Genomic DNA, 23,992 nt, shown 5'->3' on the forward strand with positions numbered 1-23,992 from the left:
TACAACGTTTTACAGTACATATGGCCCTTTAAACTTTAGACATATGCACGAAAAGTGCTCTTTTACGCACTAGTGCGAGAAAGTAGCACCATATGTACTGTAAAAGACTAAATGTATCCGGTTCTCCCTCCACTTGCCGTCAGCAAATGGGTCACAAACTCAATTTGTTTCTCGGACAGGATGTTTTAGTTTTCAGATAGCACAGTTTTTTTAGGTTTAACTATCGATTCAAACTTCAGTGGGGATCGCACCTAACTAGCTTAAGTAGTAAATTATGTTCTGCTGCCTATGCCGTTAGAAAAATAAGACAAATAACAGATGTAGATACAGCAAGATTGGTTTATTATAGCTATTTTCATAGTCTGATGTCGTACGGAGTCCTAGTGTGGGAGAGCTGCAGTTGTTGAGAGCATATTTATTCTTCAAAAAAGAGCAGTGCGAGCAATTATAATATAAAACCACGCACGTCGATAAGATATATTTTTAGAGACGTAAACATTATAACATTGCTGTCGCTCTTTATTTATGAAGTTATTATGTACGCCAGGAAACATTATAAGGATCTTCCAAAAATTAGTGACATACATAACTATAATACGAGAACTGAAGGAAAACTTGCCGTGCGGCGGTTACGATTGGCAAAAATTAGAACGTCATTCGTATGACAATCGATCCATTTTAATAGTTCATTCCGATGCTAGTGCGGAATGACATTTCCGCACGTGTTTCGAACGACGTTTTTTAATACAGTTGCGAAAAAATAATAAAAACAACAAGTAAGGAATAAATACTTTGGAAACTTAAAACATACTTGCAGTAAGAAACAACGCCTTTTTTTGACAGGCGTTTCGGCAGCTATTCCTACCTCTACCTTCCATAGCTATTCCGTTCCATTCAGACAACTTATTAAGAACGGTTTTTCAATATTCAATATTAAAAAATAAACGTGTTATAATGATGAAGAGGTAAGTAATAAAATATGAAATATGTATATTTCTCGTATTCTTACATTAACAGTAGGTTTTTATGTTGATTACGACGTTTAAAGGAAACTAATATTAACACTCATCAATAAGTAGTCATGAATTGGAGCAAGTATAAATTAAAAAAAAAAATGGAAAAGTGAAAAGCACTAGTTCGCGAAAACCAACTTTCCGCACGCTTAATAGCTACGTAAAGTAGTACTTTTTGAGCAACTGTTTTAAAAAAGACCTAGTCACATAACAGATTTACCATACCGTCAATTTAAAAGAGTTGTAAAAACCAATTTAACTAAGAAAGCCTACTATAAAATATCAGAATATTTAACTGATACAAACGTTTGGGATGATTGTGATATTGTAACGTAAAGAGTAGATAGTAAGTCTGTATAAGTGTTAATTATTACTACTAATAATACAAACTGATATGTAACAATAATGTAATGTACACTTGTGTCCGTCGGAAAATAAATGTGGGAATAGTAGATTGTTAACCAAGGGATGAAAGGCACTCACCTCTGCCGAGGTATTTTGGCGCTCGAACGCAGTGAGAGCGCCTATAGTCCGAGGCTGAAATGATGCCTTTCACCCGAGTTAAACACTCTAATTTTCATTTCGAATACGAGGAAAGTAAAATGCATGTGTTTTTTAAAAACATGACTAAGTATACATTTGTATAGTATTTCTTGAGGGTACTTTCAATTAACAATTCAGGCAAAAGTTTCGTTATTTATGGAATGGAGAGTCAAATATCAGAATGGAAATTGTATAAAAAATCCATTTAAACTCAAATTTCAATTGCTTATCGTAAAAAAAATAGAACAATCGTACTTCGAACGTAAAATGCTCTATAGTGCAGACACGTATCATTTTCTGTACACCTTTTAGAACAACAATGATTCAGAGCATGAGAAATGAAAAATAAATAAGATAAGATAAAGGCCTATAAATATATATAACAAGACTAAAATTGTTGAGGATTTCCGAATCGTGGAGTTTATTACCATGTTCCTGACCAAGGAAACGAAATTTAATTGCATGAAATCTGTCGTCTTTTTTAACGTCATTGCTCCATTTTAAAATAACGATAGTTAATGGCCCATAGATTATAAAGTCACAGTAGCCTTCGCATAACTGACCGAACGATCGACTTGGCCAACTCACAAGGTTTTTACTATCGTCTGCATACCTATACTTATTGGAGTATCCTTCTCGGTTATCTTTCACTTTCTGCTTATTTCGTTTGGTTCCCGCACAATAACATTTCCTTGAATTGTATTTATGTATTTACCTATATGTTGTATAAGTATCCTGCGCTAGTTACAGTGGTGTGCTTTAGTACAATATCAAGACCTACACTTTTTTTAAAGCATATAAGTGTACTACATAGCAGTTTATGTCAGGAATAATACCTAGTCAATTATTTACGAGGTTTAGGTAGAGTAAAAAATGTGTAATGCTGAATTATTGTACAGTGCCATCTAGTTCTGTTTTCTAAATGACATAAATAGAGTAATGTTCGACTTCGTATGTACCTACATGAATGGTAGGTAACATTGACAATTGATTTACCTATTTAAAGTAATGCCAAGATTCCGTATCGTTAATATAACGTAATGTGGACCAAAAACACTTCCATCGTTAATAAGATGCATCATATGTACCATCGATTCTCTTGCTAGAACAAGCAGTAGCTGTATTGCAATGATATGTTATATTATTATATAAGTATTAATTATATCAACACCAATGCAATGCAAATAAATATACCTTATGCTTTACTACACTGTACGCGACAAAGTCCGGGCATGCATGATCTGGTATATCTTTTTACCGAATTCACACATAGGCCAGGAAATGAACGCTCAAAATAAGTAGAGGGAAATGCTTGGAATGAAACACAATTTTTGACTCCGTAACTTTGTTTGGACTAGTTAGGAGGTGAACATATCAAAAGTCAGCGGCCGTAGCCTTTGAGCTGGGGAGTGACCCTGGGGTAAGAAGGTCCCATTTTTCAGTTTTTCACTTATACCTTGGAAACATTTCATCTTAGCGACATGACTACTTAGACAAACCGAAAGCTGATTATTGAAATTTTGCTACAAGTTTAATTAAATCAAGTTTTTCGATATCTTGAATAGTTTTCGGGATATCCTGTCTTGAAAGTTTGTTTGGGGCTCTCAATTTTATCTTGACTTCTACATCAGTGAAACTGCTAGGCCGTGTTTGGTATCATTTTCGTATAAATCGGGGGGTGCTAAATTCATTTATGGTAATCAATGACACCATTCCGAAGTAAAAACAAAATTTAAAAAATTAAACCGCTGAACAGATTTTGTTGAAATTTGGTATAGAGATAATTTCAGTCCCGGGACAGTAGGATAGTTTGTATGACCAAAATCATCTTTTGAGAGTGTGAAAAGTGGGGTGGAAGTTTGTATGTGGAATCAATAACCGCTGAACCGATTTAAATTAATTTTGGGATAGTCTACATGTTTGATTTAGTTGAAAATGATACCAAACATGACTTCAAGCCTAAACTTAAACAGTATGAACCTCAGGAATTCAGTTTCGGTGAAGAAGCTGAATTCCCTCCACACCCCATTTCCCACCTTTAAAGGGTGATTTTATATTAAAGGAAAAAATGGAAAAAGTTACGCTTCCGGCAGGACTTGAACCCGCAACCTCCGCAATTCGTGCGTTGCTTCGTGCGTGCGTTCCTTTAATATAAAATTTGGAGTATCGCTCGCAGACGTATCTGCATGTAAAAAAATTGGTTTAAAGGATGATTTTTGAGATAAAAACTTATGTCCTGTCTCGGGACTCAAAATATCTCTATAGTAAATTTCAACTAAATCGGTTCAGCGGTTTAAGCGTGAAGAGGAGTTAAAAAAAGGCATTTGTTTAAAGTTTATATGTTTTTACTTCGAAATAGTGTCAATTTGATACCATAAATAAATTTGGCACTCCCGATTTATATTACGAAAACGATACAAAACATGGCCTAATAGTTTCACTGATGTAGAAGTCAAGATAAAATTGAGAGCCCCAAACACTTTCAAGAGAGGATATCCCAAAAACTATTCAAGATATAGAAAAACTTGACTTAATTAAACTTGTAGCTAATTTCATCAGCTTTCGGTTTGGCTAAGTAGTCATGTCGCTAAGATGCAGTTTCCAAGATATGTGAAAAACTGAAAAATGGGACCTTCTTACCCCCCTCTCCCCAGCTCAAAGGCTACGGCCGCGGACTTTTGATATGTTCACCTCCTAACTAGTCCAAACAAAGTTACGGAGTCAAAAATTGTGTTCAAATCGTTTCCCTCTATACCTTCTTATTGCTTAGCCTAATATTGAAGCGGTGCTTTTATTTTAATAATCTGTAATTATAGTACTATCTACTGGAAATACAACCTTATTACAATAAATGGGCTTGTGTGAGTTTTCGCTGAATATATTCCATCATACCTTAAATTTTTTGTACAGCGTTTTTTGATAATCTTCACTCGCTTTCTGCTACAATTCCATAATTTTATTTATATTTTATAAGCTGTTTTATGGTAATTATTTAGAATGTCATCTTGCCAGAAACATTTTTTTTTTAATTCTTTTCTACTTGAGGTATAGCACAATCGGATTAAGTCTCACCTCGAAATCCTTCCAAAGATATGAAATTTGGTATGTATGACAATTAAAGGTCTCTTTTTCATGTCCACACTATTTGACATTTGGGGACCTCGAGGAATCGCAGCCATCTTGGATAATGTGTACCATCCTGGAGAAATTTGCATTTTACTCTAAATATACGTTCTCTATGAAAATATGGTGTAAGGCAACATTAAAGCTTATTAAATTCTACACAAAAAAGTCCTAGATAACTTTGCGGAAAAAATACATCTTATTATAGAAAATAATAGCTGAATCCAGATTTAGCGCTTATACCCTTTCAGGGGATATTCTCTTAATATGAAACTTGGAGGAATATGAATTCCACTTTTGTCTATACATTTGTACACGTTCTACCCTAATATCAACATTTTACTCGACTGCGACTTAAACAGAAAGTAGGGTTATGGGTTTAAATACTGAAAATCAGTACACCCTGTAGCTCAGGATACTGGACGGATTTTTTAAATTACATTTCGGTAGATTCCTCTTGTCCTTCACAACCTGTTTACACCTGTTTTATCAAAGAACAATTAATACAGCCGCCTTGAGAGGACGCCGAATAGTAAATCATATTTTTACTTCTAGCGCCTAAACTATTGAGTGGATTTCAATAAAATAGACATCAGTAGATCCATAATTGGTACATGAGTGCTATGCAATACAAATTTACTAAAATAAATGGAGGAAACATCTGTAAAACTTAAAAATGTGACTACAAAAACAGATTTTAGGTCTTAAATGGGGTTTAAACAATAGTGAGAGTAATGAAATTTGACACCTACAATTTCATGGACCCCTGTTTGCGTGTCATATATTTGGAGCTTCGGGGACCACGGGGATCAAACGCCATCTTGAAAAGTATGTCTTTTTTGGTTTTTCTTTTTTTCTCGGAACATCTGGGTTTAATGTGATTACTGTGTATGGCGAAAAGAAAGCTTATTAAATTCCACACTAAAATAGTACATTTCGATGCTAGTGTGGAAAGTATGTCATTACTTCACGAGTACCGAGATATCTTGCAACGAACTCGAAGACTCGGGACGAGTGAAGAATGACATTTCCGCACGTGTATCGAACGACGTTTTTTAATACAGTTGCGAAAAAATAAGAAAAACAACAAGTAAGGCATTCGAAACTTTTATAATATGAATTCTGTGACATCATTGACATTGACATTATGAAGCGGTGTTTTTTTTATCTGGGTGTTATTATTATTGAACCCACTTCAATGAGTTTTTTTTTAAATGCATGTTCTATAAGACAGAAACAATGGTAAATATAAAACATTGTACTATTATTACCCAAATATCTTAAATTACGATTATTTGTGTTACTATTTGGGTTACTCATTTATAAAAACAATATCGAATGTTGTCTTTGGAAACTTAAAGCAGAAAGAAAAAACGCCTCTTTGACAGGCGTTCCGTTCCATTCAGACAACTTATTAAGAACGGTTTTTCAATATTCAATATAAAAAAATAGACGTGTTATAATGATGAAGAGGTAAGTAATAAAATATAAAATATGTATATTTTTCGTATTCTTACATTAATAGTAGGTTTTTATGTTGATTACGACTTTAAAAGGAAACTAATATTAACACTCATCAATAAGTAGTCATGAATTGGAACAAGAATAAATTTAAAAAAATTGGAAAAGTAAATAGCACTAGTTCGCGAAAACCAACTTTCCGCACGCTAAACAGCTACGTAAAGTAGCACTTTTTGAGCAGCTGTATTAAGAAGGTATACAACACCATGTCCCAAAAACGAAGCCTTTTTCTAGAAATAGGGCTTACAAGTTACAAGGGAAGCTTACAAATTTCCACCCATTTTTTTTTCGTGGTTGGGTAGATAATGTTTTTGTGTTCCAAAAATTGGTAAAAAAATTATACAAGTATCTTTTTCTGACCCGTCTTAAAATCAAATTTTAGTAGGAGATGATTAAGTATAACCTTTTGACTTCTGAGCCATATTTCTAGAAGAAAGCTCTGTTTTAGGGACATGGTGTTGTATAACTTTTTAGTGTGGAATTTAATAAGCTTTCTTTTCGCCATACACAGTATTCACATTAAACCCAGATATTCCAAGAAAAAAAGAAAAACCAAAAAGACTTATACTTCTCAAGATGGCGTTTGATCCCCGTGATCCCCGAAGCTCCAATTTTATGACACGCAAATAGGGATCCCTGAAATTGTAGGTGTCAAATTTCATTACTGTCACTATTGTTTAAACCCCATTTAAGACCTAAAATCTGTTTTTGTAGTCACATTTTTAAGTTTTACACATTTTTCCTCCATTTATTTTAGTAAATTTGTATTGCATAGCTCTCGTGTACCAATTATGGATCTTCTCATGTCTATTTTATTGAAATCCACTTAATAGTTTAGGCGCTAGAAGTAAAAATATGATTTACTATTCGGCGTCCTCTCAAGGCGGCTGTATTAATTTTTCTTTAATAAAACAGGTGTAAACAGGTTGTGAAGGACAAGAGGAATCTACCGAAATGTAATTTAAAAAATCCGTCCAGTATCCTGAGCTACAGGGTGTACTGATTTTCAGTATTTAAACCCATAACCCTACTTTCTGTTTAAGTCGCAGTCGAGTAAAATGTTGATATTAGGGTAGAACGTGTACAAATGTATAGACAAAAGTGGAATTCATATTCCTCCAAGTTTCATATTAAGAGAATATCCCCTGAAAGGGTATAAGCGCTAAATCTGGTTTCAGCTATTATTTTCTATAACAAGATGTATTTTTTCCGCAAAGTTATCTAGGACTTTTTTGTGTAGAATTTAATAAGCTTTAATGTTGCCTTACACCATATTTTCGTAGAGAACGTATATTTAGAGTAAAACGCAAATTTCTCCAGGATGGTACACATTATCCAAGATGGGTGCGATTCCTCGAGGTCCCCAAATGTCAACTAGTGTGGACATGAAAAAGAGACCTTTAATTAACATACATACCAAATTTCATATCTTTGGAAGGATTTCGAGGTGAGACTTAATCCGATTGTGCTAGTAGTTAAGAAGACTTTCCACTCCCAAGCACTGAAAGTTGTTTTTATATGGGAGGCATTTTTTGTCAAAAAGTCAAATTCACTAAAGTTAAAACACCTCGGAACTATCTCAATCTGAATACAATTAGAAAAGTTTTAACTATTGTAAAAATATATTGTAATAAGATTTAATTTGGCTTGTATAAATAAAAATCATAAAATGTTTTTAATAGGAGAATTTGATAAAGAGTGTCAGAAGACCGTGTAGAAGAAAATATAGGTATTGTGGAATATATAATGGTTTGTCACAGACAACCTCATGATAAATTATGTTTGTAATTTTATTATGTAGTTTGATAACCACAAAATATTTAAAAAAGTGCTGCTTCATAACGCACATTCATTTAAAAGATTTACCAGATCATGCATGCCCGGATTTTGTCGCGTACAGTTTTTAAGTATGCCGATAACGCAAACATTAACCTCATTCCTAAGATATTGCGGTACATTTAATTGATATCCAGTAAGCCAATAATGTCAAAGGAAACGTTGCAAACTAGGTACATATTTAAATAACAATTACATTAGTTATTTGGGTACCGAAAGTTAGACAAACCTAACAATTATCTTTAAGATTCCCTTGCCGGCTGCCACACTATATACCTATAAATAATATATGTATATTATTGAACAAATACGATTAAATAATTTTAAACTGTTTTAATGGGTAAGGATAGCTATTTATTTTAACAACATAATGAAAATTATTCAAAATATTTCAAATATTTTAAGTCTTATTTAAAAAAAAACATGCACTACAGCTAATCGCAATTGGAGCCAGTAAATCTGTTATCTGACACATAGACCGCGGGCCAGACGCTAATTTCGTGGGTTGAGGAACGGCAGCCACCAAAACACGTCGCCCTTAACCACTTTACGAGCTATCGCCCGGGGTGCTACTGGTCATGGAAATCTATTCCTGACTCGCGGGCAAACACGACAGAGCTATAATTATTTACGATACAAGTGCGGAAAAGATGAAATTCGAAACGAGTGGCGATAAATTAAAACACGAACGCAGGGAGTGTTTTAAATCGACACGAGTTGCGAATTACCTATTCGCACGTGTATCGTACAACGTTTTACAGTACATATGGCCCTTTAAACTTTCGACATATGCACGAAAAGTGCTATTTGACGCACTAGTGCGAGAAAGTAGCATCATATGTACTGTAATAGTACATTTCGATGCTAGTGCGGAAAGTATGTCATTACTCCACGACTACCGAGATATCTTGCCACGAGCCGCAGGCGAGTGGCGAGACACGGTACGAGTGAAGAATGACATTTCCGCACGTGTATTGAACGACTTTTTTAATACAGTTGCGAAAAAATAAGAAAAACAACAAGTAAGGAATTCGAAACTTTTATATTATCAATTCTGTGACATCATTGACATTGACATTATGAAGAGGTGTTTTTTTAGCTGGGTGTTATTATTATTGAACCCACTTCAATGAAAGTTTTTTTTTAATGCATGTTCTATAAGACAAAAACAATTGTAAATATAAAACATTGTACTATTATTACCCAAATATCGTTAATTACGATTATTTGTGTATCGTACATTTATAAAAACAATATCGAATGTTGCCTTTGGAAACTTAAAGCAGAAAGAAAAAACGCCTCTTCTTTGACAGGCGTTCCGTTCCCAGACAACTTATTAAGAACGGTTTTTCAATATTCAATATATAAAAAATAGACGAGTTATCATGATGAAGAGGTAAAATATGTATATTTTTCGTATTCTTACATTAATAGTAGGGTTTTATGTTGATTACGACGTTTAAAGGAAACTACTATTAACACTCATCAATAAGTAGTCATGAATTGGAACAAGAATAAATTTAAAAAATTGGAAAAGTAAAAAGCACTAGTTCGCGAAAACCAACTTTTCGCATGCTAAACAGCTACGTAAAGTAGCACCTTTTGAGCAACTGAATTAAAAAAGCTATTTTACATCAAATGAAACAACGACTTACTAAATTTACATTCACATGAAAAAAAAAGTAGTAATAATACTTAAAAAAATAAGATTAGGAAAATTTATGGGCACCTTCCGCAAGGTAAGCCAAACATAAAACTTCGGCCAACCTTAACGAGTTGTAACTTGTGTATTATTTTGTTACGAGTACGAAGCACCTTTATTAAATATATTCTGAATATTACCTACGGTTTAATGTGATCCTGACAACTATCTTACATTTCCATTGACTTTTTTATATAAAAAAATGCCAACTCGTACCAGTTGAAGGAAAGCTATCGACAAAACGAGCAAACAAGACTACAAGTTGACACCGATGCACGTAAGATCCGTTGGGACAGCAAACAAACCTGCAGGTTGGGAGTGTGCACCGACACAACGCTAATAGTCTTAGCAGTAGGGACAAGCGCCGGCGCCAGGCTGGCGGGCAGCACGGGCGGCAGCAGCGTCGTCAGTGTGGGGCTTGAGCCATCATCGTCCAAGGGCTAAGTTATCAACAGAACTGCTCATAACGGTACACAACACCAAGTGTCCTCGAATAAAGCCTATCCTTTCAATAAAGCTCTTAAATATAACGCGTCACATAACATAAACGCACGTATTATTATTCGATCTCAAATCTACAGTCATTAGGTAGGTAGGTAGGTATGCGAACACTTTTGCTAAGTTAATAGGTAGTATTGGCCTTTGGCGAAGTGCGTAGTGGAAAAGCTAATGGTGATGATTAATGATTTCGTGAGTTCAAATTTTGACAAGATTTTACAACTGCCTAATAACTAAATGGGTTTATAACCTCTAAAGGTCACCAAAAAGCCGCATATAGGCAATTGCACATTAATTATTATAATCCCAAGTTTGACTAGTCACTAGAGAATTTAGAGATAGCGTCTGAGAGTGGCAAAGTATAAAAGTGCCGCTATACTTAATCTTCATATTTTGACATTTCCATTACTCTGTCGCTTGCCAGTCGGTGTAGTTAGTTTTTCTAAATCTAACTAGTTTGAATCTTAAACTAAGCACAGTGGCCTACTAGACTAGCCAACGTTCCATTAAAAAAATCGTAATTTACATTCTTACCTATTGATCAGAAGAAAAGGAACTTATCACATTTAACATTTTTTTAACATTGAACATTAATACAACAACCTACAATATAAAAGAGGCATTCGCAGGGGAAGCACAGAAATACATTCTGGACAACAGGTAAATGTGTTAAAACGTTGGGTTCTATAAAATAGCAAAATAAAATCTCAAGGATATCGCCCTTATCTAAACGAAAAAAAAAACTGACAGAAGTTGTAAAATGACATGAATTGATGAAGTGATTATAAATAAGCAGAGGGAGGTGTAAACATGAAAACGCGTGAGCCTGCCTCGCTCATGCGATGGTTTATGCGCTTACACGCCCGCGGACCGCGGAGAGCTCGGCTCACCGACAGGCCGCTCTGACTACTCCGCATAATTTTGAAAAAGGATCATTTATTTGGTGTTCATTACCCACAGTATTAATGTGATTGCCAATCGGTCGCATGTTCGACATTAATGCTTACTAGTAAATATATTCTGAGAGAATGGTCAAACTAAACAGAAATAAGAATTCTACAATATTTTTCTTGATGTGTATGTGTAAAGTTGCATCTTTCATAGTAAGTATCAATGCAGAGTGTAAGGGCACAAACGGAAACTATTCTGTTTAGTTGAAAACAACGCGAGACCGAGTCACGAGCGAAGCTCATTCAAAATGATATTTGGGACGCACCTGAAACTCGGCACTTACAGGTATGGCCCTCATGGAAGTCAAGGATGACGTGCCGTAGCTGTAAGTCCGAGTTAATGGAAACGACGCGGTCAGCCAAGAGGCGCAAGTAGGATCTCCGTCGTACTACGCACAAAAACAAATACTGCTGTTGTAACATCGTCTCACTACATAGTTACGAGTAGCACAACTTTATACAATTACTCGTCACCGTGTTCTACAACAAGCTGGAAATATTTCACTCCGTGAAAAAGACATTTACCTAGTCGGCTCATAAGTTCTGTCACTGGCCTTTAAAATTTAAATTTGGAACTCCTAAAACAAAAACCGTTCTGCGTTTGAATTTCGAATCTTTATTAAATATTTGAGTAGTATAATTTTGCAATTTTCTGTTTTCTTCAACATGGAGTGGACGCTTAAAGATAGCCGTACCGCAATAATTGCACTATATCGTTGTGGTCACTCGCCGACTAAAATTTTTAAGCTACTTGAAAATTTAAAATTCTCTCTAAGATTTGTGTATCGTACCATAGAAAGATACAGTGAGGTCTCTAGTTTAAATGACAAGAAAAGAAGCGGTCGTCCGCGTACAGCTAGGACTCCAGCGGTTGTACAAGCAATTAGGGCACGCATTGCCAGAAATCCCGCTAGGAAACAAAAAGTTATGGCCCTCCAGATGGGTTTGAGCAAAAACACGGTGAAAAGAGTGCTTAATCAAGACCTGAGACTTCGTGCTTATAAACGAAAAACTGGCCATCTTCTCAATGGTCGGCTTAAAGCTTTAAGGCTTAAAAGATCTAAAGCTTTATTGAAGAAGTACGCTAAAAATAAGCACCGTTGTATACTGTTTTCGGGCGAGAAAATTTTTGACATAGAAGAAAACTGTAATAAACTAAATGATAGAGTGTACGCTCGCAATAGTAAAGAAGCGTCTAATAGCATTCCCCGTATTCAAAGAGGTTATCACCCTTCATCTGTGATGGTTTGGCTGGGAGTTTCTTATGCGGGCGTCACTAGTATGCATTTTTGTGAGAAAGGAGTAAAAACTAGTGCCAAAGTGTACCAAGACACGGTGTTGACTAATATTGTGAAACCACTATCCCATACGATGTTTCTAAACCAGCATTGGGTTTTCCAGCAGGACTCTGCTCCAGCCCATAAGGCAAAGTCTACGCAAGCCTGGCTCGCCTCCAATAAAATCGACTTTATACGGCATGAAGATTGGCCCTCCTCTAGCCCAGATCTTAATACTTTAGACTATAAAATATGGCAGTATTTAGAGGAAAAGGTGTGCTCAAAACCTCATGCAAATCTAGACTCGCTGAAAAAATCTCTTGCTACGGCAGTGGCCAATATCGACATGAAAGTGGTGCGTGAATCCATTGACGACTGGCCACGAAGACTTCAAGCCTGTGTAGATAATTATGGCGGTCATTTTGAATAAATGTTATACATTTAGATTCTCTAGTTTATAAGCTTTCAAACGCTGTACAAATTATACGGAATAAACTTAAACTTTTGATTTTATTTGATACTATGTATATGACAGAACTTATGAGCCGACTAGGTAGTTATTTACATTATTTTTTAGTCTGCAAAATAATGTGCATGATGTCAAATAGACCATTACAAAAAATACTTAGCGCCACTAGCACCATCCCACTAACCAGGGGTTAAACGGTTAAACCAGTGTAAAATTGTACTGGTAACCATAGTAACTCCAGGTTTAACCGGTTAACCCCGGGTTAGTAAATGGTGCAAGTGGCCCTTAGACGATTAAGAGAAGAAATGTGTACACTGTACAGTGCAGTTTAAGGCCTTCAGCACGCGGCGTCGTAACGTAAGAGAAGCGTAAGCGTATCATATTACGCGCGTAGGACGAGAGCGCTACGAGCACGTACATGATCAAACAAGTCCGCACACGAAGCGTTGTTGCAGCGAATCGTAAGAGATTACGCTTCGCTGCGGAATCGTTTGACCATGTACATGGTCGTAGCGCTTTCGTCCTACGCGCGTAATATGATACGCTTTTACGCTTCTGTTACGTTACGACGCCGTGTGTTAAGGGTCTAAAGGTTCCTCAAGTCTCGGTCGTGTTATTTTTTTGTCATCAGTAGTAATCATATTTAAAATATTATTCTGTCATAGCGCCTTTTTCTATGCCTGTTGTATTCTTAAAGTGCTCGAGCGCCAATGCTAAATATCTTTTTAGGGTGCCGTAGTCAACATTTATAGTTTCGCCATGTCCGTCTGTCTGTCTGTCCGTCTGTCCGAGGCTTTGCTCTGTGATCTTTAGTGCTAGAAAGTTGCAATTTGGTATGGATACAAATCAATAAATCCAACAAAGTGGTACAATCAACAAACACAAGTGCAGGACATTGATATGCACGTATCAGCTATTTTAAGCGGCCTGTGCATTCGTATATAATAATAATAATCAAATGATGTTGATTCGACGATCATTGTCCCGATAGTCGTTTCAGCGAACGGTCTCATAGCGAAGGGTCTCGACCAACACCTTAAGAGACTCTCGCTAGGTGGCTGGATCAAGGGTCAGATGCAGAAGGCGGTGATCTTGGACACGGCGCGGATAGTCCGCCGGGCCTTGCCCCGCTGCCGGCGGCACCCTAGGTTAGGTTTTTTATAATGTGTTTATATATTTTTTGTAATGTTTTGTAAGTGTTTTTGTATTTTACTTTTATATCCATATTATAAAAACCTAGCCTAAGATGAAAAATAAATAAAGAGAATAAAAATCAAATCTTCTTTTTGTGCATATGTCGAAAGTTTAAAGGGCCATATGTACTGTAAACCGTTGTACGATACACGTGCGAATAGGTAATTCGCAAGTCGTGTCTAATTTCCTCTTTTCCGCACTTGTATCGTAAATAACTATTTCAACACACTTGCTCAACACGACGTTTTTATTCTACAGATTTTTGGCTCATAATCCTAGACATTAAACACGCGTGCTTTTTCATTATATTATCCGACTGAGTTAGGAAGGTAACTGATTGCTAATAATATGCATGGAAACGGAGCCTTCTTAACTTAGTCGAGTACATTTTACAATGTACACAGACTGGGCACGCGGCACGCGGGCAGCGCCCCGCCGACCGCGTGTCGGGTTCTCGCCGGCCCGCCCGCGGCAGGTGAGTGGGGCGCACGCCAGTATGACAGGTGCAACACGCATACTATATAACTGTTTTAACTAAATACAATTTGATTAATATGAAAGTTTCCTTTTTTTCTCACAAGTGTGTTGAAAAACGTCGTATGAAACACGTGCGCCTGTGACCATTATATACACACAATATCGCCCAGTATATAATGGTCAACTTAGCACACTTGTATCATAATGTACTATTAGAAAGGTAGACTACTTTCCATAATTTTACATTTGAATATAAAGTACAACTTTATGTTCATCATTCTATGACTGGTACGATTTATAACATGATTTCATTTCATTTCATGCAGCTGCGATATGCAAAATGTAGTTGCCGTTCAATATTCATATGAGTGGTTTAATGATCGCCATGTTACAGGCTTTCTTATACGTCGAGGTAGCCTCCAGATGCAGTACGCACATCAAAAAGACTCAACAGCTCAGGTCAGTCGCACACTTTTCTGTTAGAATTCTACTAGTGATTAAACTGAGAAACGCGCATGGACGATCCTGTCCTTCAAACAATACGTTAGTGCGTACGCGTAGTTCCGACGTCCGAATCAATTTAGACTTTTTGGGATTTTTAACGACAACTGGGGAACAAATTATATTATTTTTATTTTTAGGGTTCCGTACCAAAAAGGTACAAACGGAACCCTTATGGTGCGACTCTGTCCGTCTGTCTGTCTGTCACATTGCTAAATATCTCGAGAACTATCGATTTGAAATTTGGAATAGTCATGAAGAACACAAACCCAAACACATTTTTTTATATTTATTTTTATTAATTATGGAAAATGCCCAATATAAAGAGGGGGCAAAATTTCAAAGTCTAGTTGCTAGGTTGAGTGGGATATCATTTGAAAGAGCTCAAACTGAATATTACAAAACAATTTCTTTTTCATAGTGAAAAAAAAAAAAAAAAAAAAAAAAAAATTGATTTATGAAGGAAAATGTTTAAAAAAATACCATTCCCCTCCTTATCTCCGAAGTTTACCAACCAAAAATTATGATTTTTTTTTTTTTTTTTTTTTTTTTTTTTTTTTTTTTTTTTTTTTTTTTTTTTTTTTTTTTTTTTTTTTTTTTTTTTTTACACAATAATAACATTATCATAAATAGTCTTCCTCGCGTTTTCCCGGAATTTTGCCACGGCTCATGGGAGCTTGGGGTCCACTTGACAACTAATCCAAAGAATTGACGTAGGCACTAGTTTTTACGAAAGCGACTGCCACTTGACCTTCCAACCCAGAGGGGGAACTAGGCCTTGTTAATCCTAGTCCGGTTTCCTCACGATGTTTTCCTTCACCGAAAAGCGACTGGTAAATATCAAATGACGTTTCGTACATAAGTTCCGAAAAACTTATTGATCAGACGGGTGCAAGACGAAAACATCAAAGATACAATAATATATCCTGAAAATTTGTGTAATAAATTGACAAACAACATGTGTAAAATATACGACGTGTGATAAAGATAGGTATTGGTGGTAGTTATATTTTGTGCCTAGTTTATTTTTAGTTTCTTTAGAAATAAAACTGGTTTCCTGAAGATTTCTTTATTTATTTCATTGCATGTTTGAAGAAAAGCACTATACATACATCGGCGTGAAAAGCGATTGTCGGCTTCCTAACTATCCGGCCTTACTTTGGACGGCAACCCCTTACTTCTCAGCCTTTGTAGTAATGTACTATTGCTGATAGGAACTATTAGGGTCACTAGTAACGTCATGTCACCAAAACGTCAACCGCCCATTTTTAATTAAACCTTAACTGTAGGCACACTGTACAGTGCAAGGCACCTAAGGTTAATTAGAATCTAAAATAAATAAATAAAACATTACAGTTCAAGATCAATGAGGTAAAACGCGCAAAGCTCGAATCGCGCGCGCAAACTGACAGGTGAGCTTCTGTGAGTTCCGAATTACTACCCAGAATGTTATAAAAGTATAACTAATCTTCAGATAGATTAGTTATACTTTTATCAAAGAGAACGAGTAAAGTAGATGTAGGTCGGGTTGCACCAAACCATCTGTCACCATTTTAGCGTTCGCTAAATTTTATTGTATGGGAAGTTTCATAGTTATCTGCTGCTTGACGTTGATTAGTCTGTTAATTGTGGTTGGTGCAACTGGCGCTAAGAGTTGCTTACCAGCTGCACGTTGGATGTGGCCATGATGGTCTGGTGCGGCGGCGCCGGAATCGAGGAGAACGCCACGTGCGGCGCCGGCGGGTTGATTCCTTCAATTACCAACTCTTTGGTCACCAGGGATTGTCGCAGAAGAGGCAGGCTTTTCTATTAATAAAAAAATACGTGTTACTTATTTAAATGTTCCATTTTCCCCACTTAACATAGTTCAAGATACTAACCTTTAGAAAGCCTATGAGGCACGGTTGAGGACTAGCGTTTAGCAACCTTTCGAGTCGATCGCAAAATTCCTCTGGTTCCACTTGGGCGTCAATCAGCTCTTGGATGAGATTTCTCACATTTCGTTCAACGGACTTGGGTTCTTTACTTGACAAGTCCAACAGATTTGCCAAAAAGTTTCTGCACTTTTCTTTTGTGTTGTCTGAAGGTTTCTGGAAACAATAAATAATTATCAGTTGAATTGTAATTACTATAACGCGTAGTTTCACTTACCCACGTCTGGGTTGCATGAGTTCACCTTATATAGTATGGTAGTAATTTTCATTTATTTTTGTATGCAATATGGGTAACTGCCTAAAATAAAAGCTTTTTTATTTTTTATAGTAAGAGGCCGGTGTCGATTTTAGTTGCAAAAATGTAAAATTGATAGATTTAGTCCGTGAAATTTTACACCTTTTGTTACCTAATTCAAATAACAAGTACTGGTTTCTATTAGCACGTCTGATAAGAATCTTATCTTTTATCAGATCAATTTTTTGAAAACAGACTCACTAAATTAGTAATGTTTGCTTTTCTGATGGACGTTTAGGTAAACGCGCGTAAAGCACTGATTTTGTCGCTCTTATTTGTAAATTTCGTACTGTTTGGACTGCTAAACATGATAATTTTGTATTACACATATCCTGTACTTGACGTTTATCAGACTACATTTTTATTATTATGACTTTGAAGTAGTGTAAATGAAAGTTAGACGAAATCAATTTTCTCCAGAAATTACTTCAAAACAAGTGACAATTTCTCTAAAAATCGACTTAATTTCAACGTAATTTTGATACTTAAACAATCTACAACATTTGCTGAAACTATTCTTATACATCAATTTGTATAATTTACCACCATGTTTTTTTTTTATGAATTTTTAAAAACTGCCCCTTTTCTTAATGCATTACCGGTGACGCACGCTCGCGACCTCATTATTAAAAGGCAAGATGAGAAGACGTGCTAATAGAAATCAATACTTGTTATTTAGATATTACGTAACAAAACGTGTATAATTTCAACGACTAAATCTATCAATTTTACATTTTTGCTCCAAAATCGACTACGGCCTCTTAAAGCCTGACCAGTAAAATATACTAATATATGATCATTGTCAAGGGGACGCTGTTATTCTCATTTGTTTGCTGACAGTTAAGTATATTATGAAAAAAATAGTTCCAGTGGAATTCCGCAACCTGGCGCGTGATTATATATTACTGGACTACATTTCGCCGTACTAAGTATAAAAAAGTAAAATTTTTGTGTGTGTAGTTATTTGTTTTACAAGAGGGCAAAGTTGTTGTTAAACTGCTGGTGCAAATATTGACACCCGAGCAAACGGAAGATTCCAAAAATTGGAATCTTGAGTGCTGCGAGGGTTTCAACGCACGTAGGTTAAACAAACTTTGCCACCGAATGAAACACAAAAAATTTCATCACACCAACGCGAGGAATGTACTAACTGTAAAACATCAAACCAAATCAAATTAACGTTTTTAGATACACATATCTTAGATATATATATCATTCAAAATCATCATTTAAAAGTCAATTCTATAAGGAAACAACTCAAAACTAGCATCATAATACTTTGCCACACTTGTGGATAAAATGCAACTTTCTCATCCGTTTTTGAACAATCAAGAGAGCCTTGGTGTGGTGAAAATTATATATTTTTATGTTCTAAATGTATGAGATCGTATGCAGTCGCTTTTACTTTAGCGTGGACGATACAATGTCTACAATATTTTAAAAGCCCAGGTTCATGGCAAAGTATAGGTGGAAGCGGCCAATTGAGTAAGGTAAATTGTCCAGCACCAACCTGCGTAGTGACAGTGGGCGCCTGTGGCGGAGGCACGGGCGCGGGCGCGGGCGAGGCCACGACCGCCGGTGCCGCCACCGCGCCCGCAGCCATCTGCCCCTGCATCTGCGCCGCGACACTCGTCGACACCGTCTGTACGCCGGGATGCTGCAATCAACGCTATTACTCAATATCTTCCTACAGCCCACTGCCAGCCATGCTAAATCGTATTAATCTTCAATCAAAGCTTCATCATTCTCAAGCGAAGTATAGAGACGACTAGAGGAAAAAACCACTTGAACAATGTTTTCATCTTATTCCAACACTGCTCTATTTGAACAATGAACAAAATGCACAGGTAACTAATTAATTTTAACACATAAATTATAATTACATGATGGTATTAGCTGTAATTCCATTAGCTTACCTTGTTAATTACCTTAGAACATGCACCTTCACCAGGTTTGTACATGCACAAAGGATGAGTTAAAATTGGACAAACGGCCACATGCCTACATTTGTTGGAATATACTTTTACAAGTAAGTGCAAGCGCTTGTCCAATTTCAAAGTTTCGGTGAGTAGCGGAGTTGGTGTGCCTACTTACTGCCGGCACGGTCGAGAGCCGGATTGTCTGCGCCGGCGGCGCCAGCGAGCTGGCCGCAGGCGCGGGGCCCACCCTCAGCAACTGGTATTGCCCATTCTCAGTCTTTAACAACAAATGACCCTGCTGCCCAGGTTGTAGACTCTGCAGAGTTTGCAGCGTAATCTAAAAATGAACGCCTTGTTTCAATTTATGGTTCACTCGGTGATTCTGAACCTAAAGCTGCAGTTTATTTTTTACAAATGAGTGATTTTTTTTAAATTCCACATGTATTTTAAAACAATAATATAGCAGAATCCATAAACATGATACTGAAGCAGGTCATTTGTTAGATAGGTACACATTTTAGTGGATAGTATATTTGGGATGAATGGTGCACATAAAGTGAAATATTATAAAACATATGGATTACTTTATTTTGTTAAAGAAAGTAAGAAACGGCCCTATGCAAATACACTGTATTGTATAGGAGACTTTATTCATTAATAAGAAAATTTGTTACTTAGCTTAGTATAATAACAGCATTTTTACTTTTGCTTTATTTCAATAGTGAATAACCTACAACAGCAAAAAAAAGTATTTTCATTCATATTAGACTGGATAAAATACGTAGAATATTAGGCACAATTCTAAATATCTGAGCAGCAGGGGCTCCAAAATATGTACCAGCTTGCCTTTATACAGACACCATCAAAGCAAACAAAGCGCCAAAACTATGTGAACATGACTGTATCATGAATTTATGACGGTATTCAGCTGCACGTTCAAGTATTTATAAGCTTGAGCACAATCCTTCTTAAATAAATATGTTATTCATTTTTGAGACAGTTAAGAAAATGATTTTATCTCACAACACTATCTTCTTATTAAAGGTGCAAAATTGAATACAACTCAAATGACTTATCTAAAACTTTCAAATATGGAGCTAATAAATGATGTGAGTGAATAATATTTTTGTAAGGGATACCTATTTGAAAGTGAACCACAATATTGACCCCTCTGACAGTGAAAGTAGTGAACTGTGTGACGACTGATGTTTAGCCATTGTAATAAATACTACATGACATGGCAATACTGCAATACTTCAATACTTTAGTTGTAATGTATTTAGAATATCTCTTAAAAAGCAAATAATGTTTAGTTTCAAAGGCAGAATTGAGCAATGATACCCTTCTAGCCTAGTGGGTAGTGACCCTGCCTACATTCCTGCATCCTGGTAAGGGTATTCATCTGTGTGTTTATCACAAATATTTGTTCCTGAGTTATGAATGTTTTCTATGTACATATATATATATATATATATATATATATATATAACTATTATACATATATATATATCGTCGTCTAAAGGTCAAAACACAAGCCTTATTGAGCTTACTGTGGGACTAGCTCCATCTGTGTAAAATTGTTTTATAATATTTACTTATTTATTTATATGAACATTAACAGTCTTAAGAACAGGAAATATATTTCATAGGTTATGAATTATATAGGTTTCCTTAAAACCGAGGTTTCCAATACCATAATGGCATTCCGATTGTACAAAACATACCATGTATACATATAGTCAAAACATGATTTGTACAGAAGTATATACTTTAATTCTAGTTTAAAAATTAAAAGCAAATCATTTAGAATAAGATATTTCCAAAGTAAACAATTAAAAGTTTTTAAATATCAAAATGTTATAACCCACCTGCACCTGCCAAGTGCAAATTACACATAATTTTTATAAATTAAGTGAATACATAATATAATAAGTTCCAAGTGCATACTTAAGATTTATAACTAGATTACATTTTTGATACTGATATATGATTTACCTTTTTTGTGTTTGTGATTTTGAGACCTTTGTCTATTAAATATAAAATTTTAATAACTGCCAAGTTGCTTAAAATTACTCAAAGATTATGTATACATATATAGTTTGTCAAAGGACTGTCTCATTTCAAACATAGACAGAGAAAATCATATTATCTTTGTCTTACACTAGTACTAGCACCCAAAAGAAAAGAATGGGTATAGTTTTTTTTGTTCTTATTTACTGACAATTTGGATTGACCAACTATATCTAAATAAATTTAAAAGTGGAAAAATTACTACCTTAAGTGAGACTTGAATAGCATCGTTTGCAGATGTTTCTGCTTATTAAAAAATAATTTATATCTAAATAAATGAAAAATGTTATATCTAAACAATAAGTTATTCAAATTGAGAAAAAGTGGACTCGTCACATCGCTAGCCTTAAGCTCAATACCTAGCTAAACAATTTTATTAAGTTTCATATTACATCACAGAAAATCATTCATATTATGATTTAAAGAAGAATACACTGTTATGTTTTGTTTAGATATTTTATTTTTATTTTATTCCTATTTAAACAAAAGCAGATTTGGTAACCACTAGGCAGGTGTTTATAATAATTGCATTAAAATCTTGTGTAGTGCCCATTAAAATAAAATGTGTTATTTTGTAGGTTTAGCACAGGAGCACAGCAACAGTATCTCATGTGCGATACAGACTAACCGTCCCTCTCTAACTAATATCGTTATAAAAAGACAGGTAGTCTATCTCGCGCGCGAACTACTGTCCGTGCACTCCTGTGCTAAGCCTACTGAATTGTGAATAGGGTTGGTTATCCAGATGAGCCCTGTTAACCCATTCACCATCCCTAGCATAATTCAAGCGACTTTAGAAGCATCATTTGAAATATGGCAGATGATTATTTTATAATACCTTGACATGTATAATTTATATACAAAAGCATGTTCCATTGCATCATGAATAATAGTAAATGCAGTTAGATTAGAGGAAAATAAAATGAGATTTAGTGGTGGCAATGTCTTATAGTAAATTTGGTGAGAGTGCTAGTCAGCATTTTAAAAAGCAGTATATTATAAGAGTGAAATTACCCCTGGTGTGGCAGCTCGCGCTCCTACTACTTGAGGTGTTCCAATTACTACTCGTGGTGAAACTGTGGCTACTGATTTCTGAGCTGCAACTGATGGAGTTCCTGGTCTCATATTTAATATTTGAACATTAGGAATTATTGTAGGTTGCCCTGAGCCTAAATTTTGACTTGTTACCACAACATTTTGCCCTCCTGGCTTATTTAAAGTCATAACATTAGGTATTGAGTTAGGCATGCTTGAATTAACCGTCATGGGCACTGTCACCATTCCAGGCTGCATGCCGACTTGACCAGCGCTAGTGCCTTGCTTGATGACGAGGGGCGGCTGCATAGTAATGGTTTTGTTCACGGTCTGCGGGATGACGGCGCAGGGAGCTCCAGTGTGGATTATTTGATTCTGAGATGCTGCAAGGCCGATACTCCCATTCGGTAAGGCTTGAGAGGGAAATGACACTCTGTTTACACTGTTAGACAAAGTTTGTGATGTCTGAGGAGCGTATATCACTTTAATGGGTTCGCTGGAGTTAGTTAACGATTGTTGCGAAACGAAGCCCTGACCGGATGTTTGTACATTATTATAGGTCACACCGCCAGCAGCTGGGCCCACTGATTGAAAATTACCAGTCGCTATTTCACCAACGTTCACTTGGTCCGTATTGTATTTTTGCACACCAATAATAGAACTCGTATTTGATGTAATATTAGTAACCTGACTAGGAATAACATTAACTATATTGTTCTGTGATGACACTGATGAAACGGACGTAACCAATTGATTTTCCAGAGAACCTACAATAGCATTCACCGCGTTCTCGTCAACGTCTGTGGACAAAGCTTGCTCTAAAAACTCGGCTGACGCCATTTTATATCAATCGGCTGACATGGAGCAGTCATGAGGACAAATCGGTTGAATCGGAATACTAAATTACCGGTTTTTAAACAATACGTAAAACACAAAATCGGTTCGTCTTAAGCCATCAACTCACTTCCTGATTTGTTATATTGAGTAAAATATGAGAAAAAATATATTTGGCGGTACATATAGTTGGTCAAGCAAATCAAAAAGGCGCGAAATTGAAATTTTCTATGGGCCGATACTCAGAATAATGACTAAAGCATAGAAGTCGGGCAAAAATAAAAGCTTGGTAAAAGGTATCGTATTCACAACACGCTATCACTTTTTGTCTATGAGTGAGTGAGACAACAATCCGCAAGTTCTTTCGTTTTTTTCAGTATTGTCATAAGATGAACTGAGGAAAATGTCAAATGGTGTAAAATATATGTTCGTTACTTGACAGGTAGGTGTCAACTGTAACAACTTGACATAGTCGTATTATTTTAGTTGAAATATTTCGGGAATTTCAGCAGTCATCTTGGTTTATTTTAATTATATTGTTGCTATTCCTGTAAGATTGGTGCTGAGTTTTTATTTGTAATGGTTTGAAGTTCCCTTTGTGATAATGTCTTGTGTGATCGAGGGCTGTAAATCGCATACAGGAAGAAAAGAAAATACGCACGAACCGATAACCTTTAATCGGTGTTTTGTTCAATTTTGAAGAAATTAATTTATAGGACCTGACCCTAAACATTGAAATCGATATGTTGTTTATGTAATTATTACTTGCATTCAAGTCTATATAGATTTTTGCATATATTT

The 23,992-nt window shown here is 35.8% G+C and overlaps 1 protein-coding gene across 2 annotated transcripts in view; it reads right to left on the minus strand.

Moving 5' to 3' along the window:
- The window catches only part of LOC134754201 (transcription initiation factor TFIID subunit 4), a 41,983-nt gene extending 18,747 nt beyond the window's left edge, over positions 1–23,236 (minus strand). The window contains exons 1-5 of one of the 2 annotated variants that reach the window (XM_063690351.1): positions 22,337–23,236; positions 19,428–19,589; positions 18,844–18,990; positions 16,985–17,194; positions 16,767–16,910 (exon numbers count right to left, since the gene is read on the minus strand). In XM_063690351.1, coding sequence (XP_063546421.1) covers positions 16,767–16,910; positions 16,985–17,194; positions 18,844–18,990; positions 19,428–19,589; positions 22,337–23,197 — 1,524 coding nt within the window. In that variant the 5' untranslated portion in view covers positions 23,198–23,236. The remainder of the gene's footprint in view (positions 1–16,766; positions 16,911–16,984; positions 17,195–18,843; positions 18,991–19,427; positions 19,590–22,336) is intronic. The other variant, XM_063690352.1, reaches the window with a different exon arrangement.
- Positions 23,237–23,992: the final 756 nt, after the last annotated feature.

Source organism: Cydia strobilella, chromosome Z, assembly GCF_947568885.1.
Source record: "Cydia strobilella chromosome Z, ilCydStro3.1, whole genome shotgun sequence".
Lineage (NCBI taxonomy): Eukaryota > Metazoa > Arthropoda > Insecta > Lepidoptera > Tortricidae > Cydia > Cydia strobilella.